Source organism: Phoenix dactylifera, chromosome 8, assembly GCF_009389715.1.
Source record: "Phoenix dactylifera cultivar Barhee BC4 chromosome 8, palm_55x_up_171113_PBpolish2nd_filt_p, whole genome shotgun sequence".
Lineage (NCBI taxonomy): Eukaryota > Viridiplantae > Streptophyta > Magnoliopsida > Arecales > Arecaceae > Phoenix > Phoenix dactylifera.
The window spans coordinates 16,849,433-16,863,298 of record NC_052399.1 but is presented as its reverse complement, the minus strand read 5'-3'; the positions used below and the strand labels follow the sequence as shown (position 1 = coordinate 16,863,298).

The window sequence follows — 13,866 nt, the reverse complement described above, 5'->3', positions numbered from 1 at the left end:
ATGTGGATCAAACTTTTTTTTTTCCTCTCTCTCTCTCTCACTCTCACTCTCACTCACTCGCTTTTCAGTTTTGGATAAATTTAGGAATAGAATACTGGCTGTCATTATGACCCCTATAATGGATGATGATCCTTGAAATAAACCAACTCTCCCAACAGTAGGCCCTCCCCAGCTGCGGTAAAGGCCGTGTGCTGTGAGCCGATCGCAGCTGCTAGTGCTGCTGCCAACTGGGGTCGCCAAAATTCCCCGTGGGCACCGCCGGAAGTCGAGACATCCCAACTTCCGGCACGGTGTCAGAAATTTGACAAGCTTTCGTATTCTTATTCAGAAACAGGCTGACGGCTGCTGTATTCCCAATGTTAGCTTCCAGTGTGACGGTACATTAGCTGGTGAGTGGCGACAAATCGGGCCTTCTTTGCATTATTCAGCCCTGTAGAGTTTATTAACAGTAGCAACCTGTAACAAAAGAACAAGAACATGATGCAGTCCTCCGTAGGCAAATGATTGTCTGCGATGCCGTCAAAAAGTTGGTGAGTCCCTCATCTTAGTACAACTATACTTGCAGAATACCGGTATATACTTACTCATATACATATTTTAGTGTTAACTGGTACCTATAAAGTTTACATGTCTCGTTCTTTTTCCAAGTTTATCTTAAGTGCTAATTATCACCATGACTCATGTAGAGCATAATTGGCAGGCAGGAAGCTAAGTAGAAGTTGGATCTCGCTGCGTCTTTGAGGAGTTTGCGTAAATGACAACAACTTTTCCTTCTCTCCTATGGGAGCTGCAGCGCCCTTTATGTCTACTGGGGCTGGAGTGTGAAGGCGAAAGCGAACTGAATGCCAAAAAAATGTACAATCGGCTGTTGGAAGCCGAGGGAGACACGACCGCACAGCCCTGCCCCTTCGGTTCAATGTATATGTACTGATAATGAACACTACTACAAAAACAGAGTCTTTGGCCCGCCTTTATATCGTCGACCACGAGGAAGAAATAAAGATCCCTCTGCTCTTGGTCCCAAGAGAGCGCCCACTGCTACTACGGCATGGGCTCCAATTTGACTCCAAACGAAAACAGAGGGAGACTCGAGGTGGACTGCTCATCAGTTTTGTTCTGCAGGACCACCTACAAGAAGGCCCCTTCCACCTAAGTCTCACTAGCCAAGTTGGTCCACTTCTCGGATCGCCAAACAAATAGTATAACTCACCATCCCGTACGTTGGATCGAAAAATCATCCATCGAGTGAATACCCCGTGCTGCATTGTGCTACATGTCTGTCCTTTACATCACGGCCATTTCTCTACTCAACTTTTTTTTTATATACCAAGTTGGCTTATAAGCCTCATTAGTTTTAAAGCATCTTAAAATTGTCAGCAACAATTTGAGCATTGAAAATCAACTTGCCGTTCCTTTGGATTCCGCTGGATCACCTCTTAAATGGTGCTTCTATACTAAGTCAATAATGGCATGTTTCTATAGATATCATGCCTCCCTCTGGTTCTTTTTTTTGGTGCATTGAACTGAAACTCTGAAACGGGAAGCCGAGACCGGAAAACGAAGAGAGTCAGAGACTGAAAACAACGAAACAGAACTAATCAGCCATGAGTCTGGGCTCCCTGGTCAACCAAATAAACGTTAACAGGGGCAGGTGGTTTGGACTCCCATCCCATGAAATAAAATAAAATAATGCTATCCATCCGGGAACTGACCGGGCGGTGACGGGATCTCGACTCACGTGGATGTCATGCAGACTTCGCGAAATGACGAAAATACCCTCCCAGCAAACGCCACCGGTCAGGATCCGCCAGCTCAGCTCGTACGATTCTGCGGGCTCAATAATTCGACCCCGCGGCGAATCATGGATGGCATGCCCCGTAATTTTTAAGAAATCCATGGGCATATGACAACAAGTAGCTTCCACCACCCTCCTCCACCCATGTGGGGGCGTTGCGGGATGGCAGATTCGTTGCAGAAAGAGAGAGGCCGAGATGCGGAGGGCTATCGGGTGGGGCCCGGTGTATGGTGGGTTGGGGGGCAGGGGTGGGCCCACGGAGCATCACCCGGGAACAAAAGACGAGCACGGGGGAGCGCGGCCGGGCCCACCCGCCATAACGCCGCACTGGGGCCCACCGTTCTTCCGTGATGGGCCTGCTGGGCCCCGCGGCCACCTCCCCCTCCGTAACGCCCCCTTTTCATCGAGCTGTCGAGGCGTCATCCCACCCAAGCAGCCAAGCTTGGGGTTTTGCGCGCAGCCTAGTGGAGGCACCTACTTAACTCACACTCGTACTTTGTCTCCCCCCTCGGCGCGAAGTAAAGTGGAAATGGATAAATAAGTACTTGGAGATTAGCACTGTCACGTGTTCGAGCTGTGCTGTACGCTCGGGTTTGTCGAACCAACCTCGCTGTGTCAGATCGCATGCAAGTCAAAAATTTATTCACGTACTTTACTGTAAGTTAGGTTTTACCATTCTATTAACTTGCATGAAAGAGTTGATGGAGTTTTTTCTTTTTTAATCCGAAATCCATGTTCAAATCCTATCTTTTCAAAGATTTGGAGAAGATGTCTATGCACAAACTAAATGAACTAGCTATGCTCATTTTATGCTGATCTTGATGTCCCTGGGATGCTTGGATCAATAACAACTTTTTTTTTTTTTTCACTGTACTTCAGCAGTTCAGTTTTGGATATTGCACTTGTTATCAATGTTTATAAGGCTGTCTAGTTGTTTGCACGATACCTAAACATTCTCAATGTATTTTAAAAGAAAAAGATTCAAAAACTCTTTTCATCATCTTGTTTGTTAATGGTTTTACTATAAATTTTGCTTATTAAAAACTCATTTTATATATTTTATATCGCAAGGTTGCTTAGAGGCCCTGGTAATGATTCCTTGGAATTATCTATTCATGGTGATGGGTGTCAAGAACAAGTGATCCTTGTGACGGTCGGAAGATCCGAAGAGGTAGAAAATTTTTTATTTATGAATAATTTGATTTTTTTAATCTTGAAAAGAGACTATCATAAATCAAGTTTCAAGTGGAAATGCATAACCTCTATTTTCTCAGGCTCATTTTCATCGAACTTTTCTTCCGAATCAACTTTTTTTTTTTTTTTCTCTCTTAAGTTTGCGTTCTGACTGGTAGAATTTAGGACGCATTTTCGGACATCTAAACAGGACGTCATATCATATCACATGCAAGTTTTATTTTAAAGACGGGCACCAAATATCCAATTGGATTGACAGACCCAAAAGAGCTGTTTTGGCGCTTGACAATTGACCACAAGACTTTTCTTTTATTTTTTTCCTCTAAGGAGGACGGACTTAGCAACTTCCAATGTCGCCAGCCAAGATCATAAAGTACATGCCCCTGGCCCATTCTGATGCTGCACCCTTCCGATCGTTGCGTCCCGTACATCTCAGCCGCTTGATTGGATATATGTACTAGAGCTAAGCGACATTCCTTAGCTTTAATCGAGGTTATGTTGGGTGTAAAGCGGAGCTTTTTTTTATGACATCTCTCGTGTTATGCACCCTTCATCAAAATGCTCAGATCCAAGGAATTATAAAATATACAATCCACTCCAATTCAAAAGGCTCATGGAATCTATGATTTCACGGCGTGGTGGTGCCCGGGCTCCGTGCGATCGAAACCATACTAAAATGACAAATATAGCTGGTTCGCATGTTACTTAAATTAAATCAATATTCCCTTAGCCCAACTAGGCTTCAATTAAGCTTTTAAGCACCATTTGGTTTTCCCGCGTGCATCTCTAACCCTTCAAATATGATCGACCCGTTCTCGCCGCTTGCGGATCCTTGGACCCATGAGAATATAGGGTGCGCAATTGGGTTTTATTAAGTTTCAGGTCTCTTCTCCCCAGGAAAAAAGAGAAGGCTCAGGGGCTTTGCTGCCGCAGTAGTGCCGCCAGCTAGCAGGCGGACGCCGCGGGGCCCACGGATTTTATCAGACCAAATGCACCGCGTCTTTAACCCAGCGGGGGACCCACTGCCGTCCGCCTCCAGTCCGGCCAGGCGACGCGATTGCCGTGGCCGCGGGCGACTCCCGCGAACCCCTTGACTCCCACACGTGGGTCGCACGTGCACATTCCCCCAGCTCGCCAATGGAGACCGCATTTATTAACGAATACGTAGAATTTTTCTTTAAACTCTTTTGGGGAAAAAAAAAGGTGAGAAAACGGGCCGGTCGCAGTCTATGTCGGTAGTATAGGGCGACAGGTGCCGGTGGCTGGCTGCCGTCCGGCCGGTCGCTGTCGCGGCGGCGACAGGCCGTAGCCGGTGGCGTGGCGGTCACGATACCAGGTGGCCTGGGTTTGTCTCCCGAACAGCCCGGACGCATGACGCGGGATCAGGGTCGTCCGTTTCGTGGTCCCACTCAAGGACAGGAACAGTGGATATTTTGGAGAGAAAGGGCGACGTGGCGATTTGTGGATGGAGTACTTGGTGCGGGGATCAGGAGCCGTTTGATTTGGTGGTTCCGCTGTCCGGTAGCGTTCCAAATGACCGGTGGAGGAGGGAACAAAAACATGATATTAAAAAAAAATGTTTTGATTTCTACTATTAAAAAATAAATTGGAAAAAAGAAAAAAAATTTATGGTGCCAATGTACAATTTTTGGACCATCGGGTCTTTAATTTCGCCATCCTTTGCGTTTTTATAACCTTATCGGGAATGTCCTAAATGACCAGTGGTGAAGGCATGATTGAAATAAAGGAGGTGGGAGAAACAATAATATAATATAAAAAAATCTCTTTATTCTCTTATTAAAAGATAAATAATTTTCCTTTTTCATAGTGCTAAATTTCAATTTTTATACCTTCACGTGAGAGATTTAATTTTATAGTACTTTCTCCTTTTATAGCTTGATATGAAATTAAATTTTTGATTGGAGTGGGCTGTTTAAATGAGGCTAGCTTTTCCTTTCCCCTTGCCATATATATTGGGGATCAGAATAAAGTAACTTTTTAGCATTGAAAGAGAACAAGCCATATATATATATATATATATATATATATATAACCCAAGCTTCTCTAGTATTCCTCTTTAGTCGAATTTCTTGTCGGCTTTCACTAGAACGTGCATCAATGAACAAGCATGGTGCCATTGTATTATGGCAATTGCTTCTTATTCTTTTCATTTTATGAAATTTATAAAAAATAAAAAACATGAATCATAAATTATATGATTTTCTAAACATATTATTATAATTTTATATCAAAATTTTTTATTAATCGAGCTCAAAGTAGTTTTCTAAATTTACATCAAAATGAATAGATTTTAACTCATGACGCGCGTATTACTATTAGAAAGTAGCTCTATAGATGTAACATTTATATATATATATATATACAATGGCCTCTCACAAATATTGTAAACCTTTAGTATGATATTCTCTCTTATCAGAGTTTTAATGTATACATAGAGATAATTCTTTTATCCTCATTGTCATATCCAAACTATCGCTCCATAATTTTCGAAAATACCAAGATATATGCAAAGTAACTAAAAAAATAAAAAAGTATATTTTTGTTTTAGCAGACATCTAACTCGTTTCATATTTCTTGACTAAGGACATCAAGCGTAAAGTTGTAAAAATAGCTTTACCACTATGAAAAACTTAAATACATAATGTAGAAAAGAGGAAATATAATAAAGATGCTGTTCATCCCATGAAAAAATATAATAATTATTCTAATATTTATCCTGGTCACGTTTTGATTGTTTAATAATAAAGTGACATCATATAAAAAAATTTAACATAGTATATGCATTTTCTCTGCTTGTAATTATATCTTGAAACGCATGCCTTCTGAAAATAATAGATTGTGATAGTGATTGAAGTGGAAGTCGTGAAGGCTGGTTTCAACCTATTCAATACCAAAAGTTTGTGATTTAAAAGTTTTGTTTCCTTCCTGAACATCCTACCTCCAAGTACTTTTACTTCTTATGAATATGTTTGTCAAGAAGTTACTCTGACGTAAACAAGTAGTGTTTGACATATAATAAGTTAATAACCCCCCCAAAAAAATATCTTGTGGCATATAATCCATTGCCGTATCCCAACCCGGATAACTCAGCAAGACAAATCCCATTGAATATTAGGTTGGGCAGTGCCGGCTCGAGCCTTAGGCGACCGAGGCGGTCGCCTAAGGCCCCCGGCTCATGGAAGGCCCCCCGCCCCGCCCTGCTCTGCCTGTGGACTCGTGAAGAGTCTTTTTTTTTTTTTTTGAGCTTTCACATCCGAAAGCTGGCAGTAGCAGGGTGACGGGCGACGGCGGCCTGCTACAGTGCATCCGCAATCCCCATCTTCCCGACGAGGCGACGGCTACGCTGCTGCCTGCTGTGACAGGCTACGGCTGGATGGGCATGGCTACGAGCCTATGACAGCTGAGACAGGCAATGGTCCTCCCCCTTCTCTCCGACTCCCCCCCTTCTCCAGAAAGAATAACAGCCAAAATAAAGATCAAGAGGAGTGTTTTTTTTTTGCTAAACAGCAGTCGGCAGAACCCTTCAAAGCAAAAAAAAAAAAAAAACAGAGCGTACCTTCGGTTCTCCTCTCCGGCTCTCCCGATCTCCCCTCAGTGCTTCTTCACTTCAGTTCTTCGGCCCTTCCCTAGTTCCCTTCTCTGCCGGCAGCCGGGAGGCTCGACCGTCGACGGCTTGAGGCTCGACCGCCCCTGCTTCGGACTCCGGAGTCCGGATCTCCTCTCCAACTCTGCTCGCCGTCCTCGGCTCCTCCGGGCTCCGGCCTCCGGCTCCGGCCTCCGTCCTCGGCTTCGGGCTCCGACTCCTCCGGCTCCTCCGGGCTCCGGGCTCCGGCCCCCGGCTCCTCTAAACTCTAGTCTCTAGGCTCTAACTCCGAGCCTCCGACCTCCGGGCTCTGTCGCCTCGTCGGCTCCGGCCTCGTCGCCTCGTCGGCTCCGGCCTCGTCGCCTCGTCGGCTCCTCCCGTCCTCCGTTGGCATCCCTATTCCCAAATCCCAAATCCCAAAGGGCAAAGGCCAAAATCAAATCCCAGGCCGCAGACCGCAGTGGTGAGTTTTAAATTTTTAATGTTGTATATTGACTAATCACTATTCACTAATTATTTCACATGGAAGTATTTGTTGGTTGTTGTTTTATTATCTAATAGTTCTGTGAATATGTGATCACCGAACAATTATATATAAATAAGGTTTCTTTCATATGCCATATTGTTGTTATTGGCTTATTGCATTTAATGTTATACAATAATGAAAAAAATCAAGAGAATATATGGCTAACTGATTAATTTTTGGATCCAATTAACTTTGATTTATTCAAGTTAGAGACACTACAATTATTTTTTTTTGTCTAATTGTAGGTTGGTTGTGATTTCGGCGGTTCGGCCTCTTCTCAGTTCTCTCCGTCAAGTTCGGCACTATTCGGCCCTCCCCGTCAAGTTCGGCACTACTTGTCGGGATCTGAGTTTGTTTTTTTTTTGACACAATCAAATTTTATCATTTTCAACTTTTTTATATCTTAATTTGTTTGTGGTGTTTTTTTAATTGTTTTATTTGATAATATTATTTTTAGATTAAAATGTCTAATAGAAAATATGAATGTGGGTATGAAAAACTCAAAAAGAAAAGAAAAATTGATAAACTCATTCAATCTCAAAAAGGAGCTCTAGATAGATTTGTTGTCACAAACAAAGAAAAAACCATATCAAATTCAACTCAAGAATTAACAACAGAGCATGCACCCGAAATAGAGTTAGAAAATGAAATAAAAAGAACGAAACAAAATGAAATTGACAACCAAATTCATAGTAGTATTCAAACATCTACTGAAACAATATCTAGTGAAGAGCACAATGAAGAATCGAATGGAGATAGAATAAACAAGGAAAAATATTGTGAAACTAGTTCTATTCTTACAAATTTATATGATCCTGCTCAATGAAAAAATATTGATACAAAGTTGAGAGACTTAATAGTGGAAAAAGGTCTAATTAGAGATTATGATATTCATTTTTCTAAAGATGAAAATAATAGACACTTCTTTATAATACATTACATTCGTAAGTTATCAAATGGTGAAAAATATGATAGAAGGTGGTTAGTATAAAAATTTGATTAGTAATTTTGCATCTCAAAAAGCTAGACGAGTTATTTTTAAATAAAATTTTAAAGTATTTTATACTTATTAAAAAAATTTCATCATTTAAAAAAAAAAAGGCTTCTTTTTATGAGTTCGCCTTAGGCCCCCAAATGTTTTGGGCCGCCCCTGAGGTTGGGTCTCAGATCTCCTCCTCTTCCCTGCTTCCTCCACAGATATTCCATCCTTTACAACCTTTTTCATCACCTCTCTCTCTCTCTCTCTCTCTCTCCCCCCCCTCGCCCCGTGCAAGCTTACAGCGCATGTTATCCCCCACTAAACTTTAAAAAGAAAGAAGGAAATGTATATAAAATAAACAAATTTGGGATACGTTATCCGGGACAGTGCCGGTACTCTCTGTGTCACCTGTCGGCGTCGAGTTCGGCCTTTATCGCATAAAAAAGTAATTCTTCTTTTTTCCCATTTTCTCTCTCTTGACCTTTCTATTTTATTCTCTTTTCAACTCCAGCGGTCCACTCTTTTTTCTCCTCTTCAAAACTAAATATCCTTCATTATCTGCAAAACTTGGAAAGAAACAAAGGTTTGGAGAGAGTGAGGTGAAGGTGAAGCCTTTGTTGTTGTTACTGTTTGCTATTTTAAAAAATAAAGAAAAGAGAGAGGCTTCTCTTCGTCAAAGCCCAACCCAAAGGTCTCTCTCTTTTTTTTTTTTTTGTCCTAGAGCTTTTTTTCTCCCTTTGGATTTTTTTTTTATTCCTCTCTTCTTCCCTATTTCTCTTCTTCCCTATTTCTCTTCTTCTCTTCATCTCTCAGGGAGTCGCTTCTTAATGTTAGCTGGGGTTTCATAGAGAGAGGGGTTAATGTCACCGCCTCTGGAGCATGACTACATAGGTCTATCGGAGATCTCCACCATGGAAAGCTCCGACAAGTTCTCGTCGTCCGCCTCCTCCTCCGCCACCGTCGCTGAGGACGCCGACGACCGCCGCCGGCAGGCGCTGAACCTCAAGGAGACCGAGCTCAGGCTCGGGCTCCCAGGCTCCGAGTCTCCCGACCGGAAGGAGAAGGTTGGTCTCACGCTCGGGCTTCTCCCGAAGAGCTTCGTGTCCGGCGCCAAGAGGGGGTTCTCGGACGCGATCGATGGGCGTGCCGGCGAGTGGGGCTTCGCTGGAGGGGCTGGATCGGAGGGGGAATTGGGGAAAGGCGGGGTCTCGTTCTCGCCCAGAGGGGAAGGCGGCGCCGGAGGGCAGCATTCGGGCCAGGGGAGTGCCGGGAAGGATGCCGTGGCGAAGGCCGCCGGGCAGGAGAAGAAGGCCCCTGCCCCGGCCCAGGCTTCAGGTGGGAGCGACCGTGGGATCGCGCCCGCTGCCAAGTAAGTGCGTCAAAGTGTCTTTTTGGAGAATTTCTGAGGAGAAAGTTATGATTTTGATTTTTATTTTTTTCCCCATCTTTTTGGCAACTCTACGTCTTTGTTTGGATGCTTACAGTTTCCCACAATTTTCTTCCTCCTTTTTCTTGTTTCAAGAGAGTAGTTCTGTTTTGTTCTTAACTGCTGTTGCTTTGGACAAAGGAGAGAAGTTTTTAGTTTGGCCGCTTGAGTCAAAAGCGAACTTATAATGGTGTCTGTGTTTTTGGTTGCTTTATCCGAGTCTCATAATATTTTTTATGCTGCATTTATCTTTCCTAAAAGAAGAGAAAGTTTGATGATATTATTGGGCGAAAAGAGGGTTTTCTTGCAATTTTAGAATTTTCTTGTTCTTTTTGATTGATTTCTGCATGGCTGAAGGAATGAGACCAGAATGTGACTTCCTGGAGTAAGTTTGGTATTGATGCAATTTTGTTGCTTTACTGAAGCTTTTGATGGTTTCGAGTTTGTTATCTGGTGTTACACCTCTTCTCTTCTTTGTGGTGTTTTACTGATCATGGTTTTTTTTTTTTCCCCTTCTTGGTACATAGAGCTTAGATAGTTTATCATTTGTCAGTGCTCTGATGTTTCCCATTTATGTTTTTTAGTTGTTTGTTTTTGATTGTCTGAGTCTGGTTTGAACTGTATCTTATTTTCTCATAGTCCAATCTCCATGGTACTCCCATGAGGAGAGGAGAAAAAGAAAAATACATAATTTTCCTTTTCTCCAATGCTTTGTACCAGTTTACGGTTTATACATTTTGTGGGATGGGATGTACCTTTTATTTTGCTTGCGGAATCCAGGGTCCGATCATGAAACAAGATATCCCTTTTCAATTGCTCTATACTTGTTTATAAATTATGGATTTTGTGATATTGCTTTTTGTCTGTTTATGAAATCCAGGGATCGGTCATCTTAGTGCCTTTCTCTGTTCTTAGTGATATTTCATTGTTCTATAAGCTAAGGAATGTTTCTTTCTAATTTTTGGCTAGAGTTTCCTGGATTGTTCAGTCATCTTCTCCACGCCAGTAATATCCTTCTGTTAGCTAGTTAGCTTGGAGTTCATGTAACCGAGGCAGAATTTTCACATTGGTGATGCAATCATAAATAGACTAGTTTTTGCATAAATTTGAAAGGAATCCTAATCATGATCATACATGTAATTATGTAACAGGGCACAGGTGGTAGGTTGGCCACCAATCCGTAGTTATCGGAAGAACACGATGGCTACTAACCCATTGAAGAACAAAGAAGATGCTGAAGGGAAACATGGATTTGGTTGTCTGTATGTCAAGGTTAGCATGGATGGAGCCCCGTACCTCAGGAAAGTTGACCTGAAAACGTACAACAACTATAAGGAGCTGTCTTCAGCACTTGAGAAGATGTTCAGCTGCTTTACAATTGGTAGCCTCAGGCCTTTTCCCCATCTCATGTTGATTTTTTTCTAGATGAAGTTGATTTGAATGCTATTCTTTTGTTTTCTTCATCGAATTATATCCATGGTTTTGACATATGTTCTGTGCTTGGCATAATTGAGGAAAGCCCTTCTCTTCAGAAACACAATTAATTTATTTCTTTTACAGCCTGGGCTGAACGATAGATTTTGATGCATGGTGGTTGAAAACATATTTGCTGCACTGGATGCATATCTTATTACTTTAATATGCCTAGAAGAATCTTTAGAGTACTTTTGACAATACTGTAGTTTCTATGTTATTTTTTTTCCCTTTTTCTTTGAAAATTTTGCTGGTTTTATCAGAACTAGTAGAAGGGGACTACTTCTATAATCTTATTAGAATTGCCTATCTTACGGTCTTACAGGAGTTTAGAAACACATCCTTCCATAATTTTTGAACACTGGAAAGAAATATTATGGCAGAGTGCACCTATGTTGCATTAGTTTTATTTGGTTATTTCAGAAATGGAGATCAAGTTGGCAAACTCTGGCTTTTATTTGGAATGTTTTTCAACTTCTCCTATTATTAGAAATATCAGAAAAAATATTTCACAAGAACATACATGACAATATGCTTTTCTGTTCGAAATTAGTAGTGAAGAAGTATCATGCGAACCAAAAGCATTTTTTTTCTCTGCAATCCCCCGTTTAGTTGATATTTTCATAGCTTCTAATGCTGTGCTAGCATGAGGAGTTTACTTGTTTTTGTGATCTGTGGCATTTCAGGCCAATGTGGTTCTCACGGAATACCAGGCAGAGATGGATTATCTGAGAGCCGGTTGATGGATCTTCTGAATGGATCTGAATTTGTGCTCACTTATGAAGACAAAGATGGAGATTGGATGCTTGTTGGTGATGTTCCATGGGAGTAAGTTCACTATCCAGTAATTCTAATGTGAATGTTGTGGATGTAGTCAAGAAGGAAAGAACCCAAAGATGCATAATAGGCTTATATGAACCCTTAATATGGTATAAATGTATATGAGATTGCACTATTGGTAACAATCAACAGACTAGAAATAACATTTAATGGATGCTAATTTAGGCACATTTATACCAATTACCTAGTCCCTACATTCCAATCCTCCCGTGGTTCACAGAAGTTTGACTTCATTTCATCTGCAAGTTATTTGCAAACAAACAAACTCTAAGTTTATTGTAAACCATTATTTATCAATTATCTTTTTGCAGGCAGTACCTTTGCCTAGCTCAAATTGTTTTTTTTGTTATTCATTTTGTTTTGGCATCATCATTTGTGTCGTGGACGGTAAATTTTGTTATCGTTCCACTTTTGGCATATTGCATAGCTGGAATGCTACTTGACAACTGGCAATTCGCGTTGTTTTTATTTTTTGGTACGGTAATTGATGTTCTTTGATTGCAGGATGTTCACTGACTCTTGCAGGAGGCTAAGGATCATGAAGGGTTCAGATGCAATTGGACTTGGTAAGTACAAGTTAGCAAAAGAAACTGTGGCATGACTTGTTAATATTTTGACTTTTAAGATACCCAAGTCTGGGAACCTGAAATGTTTTGATCAATTAACTTAATACAACATTATTTATTCTTTCATTGTTGAGATCCTGATTTTGTCCCTTGCCTTGCTATGTTGTCCAACTTGACAGTAACCTAGTGCATTCGTTTGTTTGCCTACCTCACCAACACACAGTTGCAGGTAAAGGCTCATAGTTCTGTTTGACACTTTGATGGATCTTGTTGAAGTTCACCTCTCATGAATAGAGTAGTAATAGTTCACTCTATGAAGCAAAAACATCTCTTATGTGGCTGATCATCCATTCCACGTCCGGAGTCCTTGCAGTATATTTAACATATCTTGTTTCTTATTCTTAATATTTGTTTATTCTCCCTGAACTGACAGATAGACTTTGTATGGCCTAGCCTATAAAGACCACCATCTTTGTGAATAAGAATATGTTAGGTGGTAAAAGTTCAGCACTGTCGAAGTATTTATACCCCCTGTCTGCATATTGCCTCTAATAGATGTCGTACCCAATACCTAAGCATACCATTTATTTTATTAGACATGTGCTTGCCGCAACAATTATATAGAGTTTCATTATATTTTTTATCTCAGACTTACAGAAATTCGTCGATCTGTTTTCTTGCAGCTCCAACGGCCATGGAGAAGTGCAAGAACCGTAGTTAGTCCTTTGCCAAGAAGCCTCAGTGAAAGCACCAGTGAATCAGATGGCTGCAAGGGCCCCTCTCAAAACCAAAAGATTAAAGGGTTATATCTGGAAACTGTTATATATCTATTATATCCTGTGGTTTGCTGCTTCAAATGAACTAAGACTTTCTATTAGCCTCGTAAGATCCCCCAGGGACATAAGCTTTGTTAGATTGTGCCGTCAGTCTTTGTATGCCTGTCATGTTATTCCTATTTGTGTAAATGGTTGGTCTGCTGTTTGCAGCTGCTGTGTTTCGGGCACTGTTCCCTGCTTGCAAATGTTATTTACAAATTCCCTCGTCTCTTGATGGTGTTCATACTGTCTCTGTTTTCAATGTTTTTCCAGCATGGAAATCACCTGAGTCCATGGCCTCTAGTGATCAGGGACAAACGATCTACCAGGCCTCCATGGCACGGTAGTAGCCTCAAGGTCAAAAGCTTCTGAATGGTTTGTAGATCATGCGTGTCTTTTGTTGTGTACCCCTCTGATGGTTTTGGGCACCTGATGGGGTGTCCCATGATGGAATGGTGGCCATTAGCACTGTTGCTTTTTGCTGGAGTTTCGATCTTGTGGTCAGGTCGAGACCATTGCCCTTCATAAGAATAATTTTGATATCCAGAACTTGACCCCGTCAACAAGCCAGGTTACTGCTGCATGGTTTCTCCCCGAAGTACATTGTTCCTCCGTTTGATTGCTAGTGTCTTCTTCTTCCAGGAGGCG

General features: G+C 41.6%; 1 protein-coding gene across 3 annotated transcripts; it reads left to right on the top strand.

Moving 5' to 3' along the window:
- The first annotated feature begins 8,672 nt into the window (after positions 1 to 8,672).
- On the top strand, positions 8,673 to 13,448 carry LOC103702546 (auxin-responsive protein IAA17-like). Of its 3 annotated transcripts, none has more exons than XM_039129079.1 (6): positions 8,673 to 8,789; positions 8,912 to 9,467; positions 10,676 to 10,905; positions 11,684 to 11,825; positions 12,342 to 12,403; positions 13,087 to 13,448. In XM_039129079.1, the coding sequence occupies exons 2-6, from the start codon at positions 8,959 to 8,961 to the stop codon at positions 13,122 to 13,124; spliced, it is 981 nt and encodes a 326-aa protein (XP_038985007.1). In that variant the 5' UTR covers positions 8,673 to 8,789; positions 8,912 to 8,958; the 3' UTR covers positions 13,125 to 13,448. The 3 variants fall into 3 exon arrangements, with proteins under 3 accessions (XP_038985007.1, XP_008783242.2, XP_008783241.2); XM_008785020.4 differs by lacking the exon at positions 8,673 to 8,789 and adding an exon at positions 12,583 to 12,632 and having other exon boundaries at positions 8,880 to 9,467; XM_008785019.4 differs by lacking the exon at positions 8,673 to 8,789 and having other exon boundaries at positions 8,881 to 9,467.
- Positions 13,449 to 13,866: the final 418 nt, after the last annotated feature.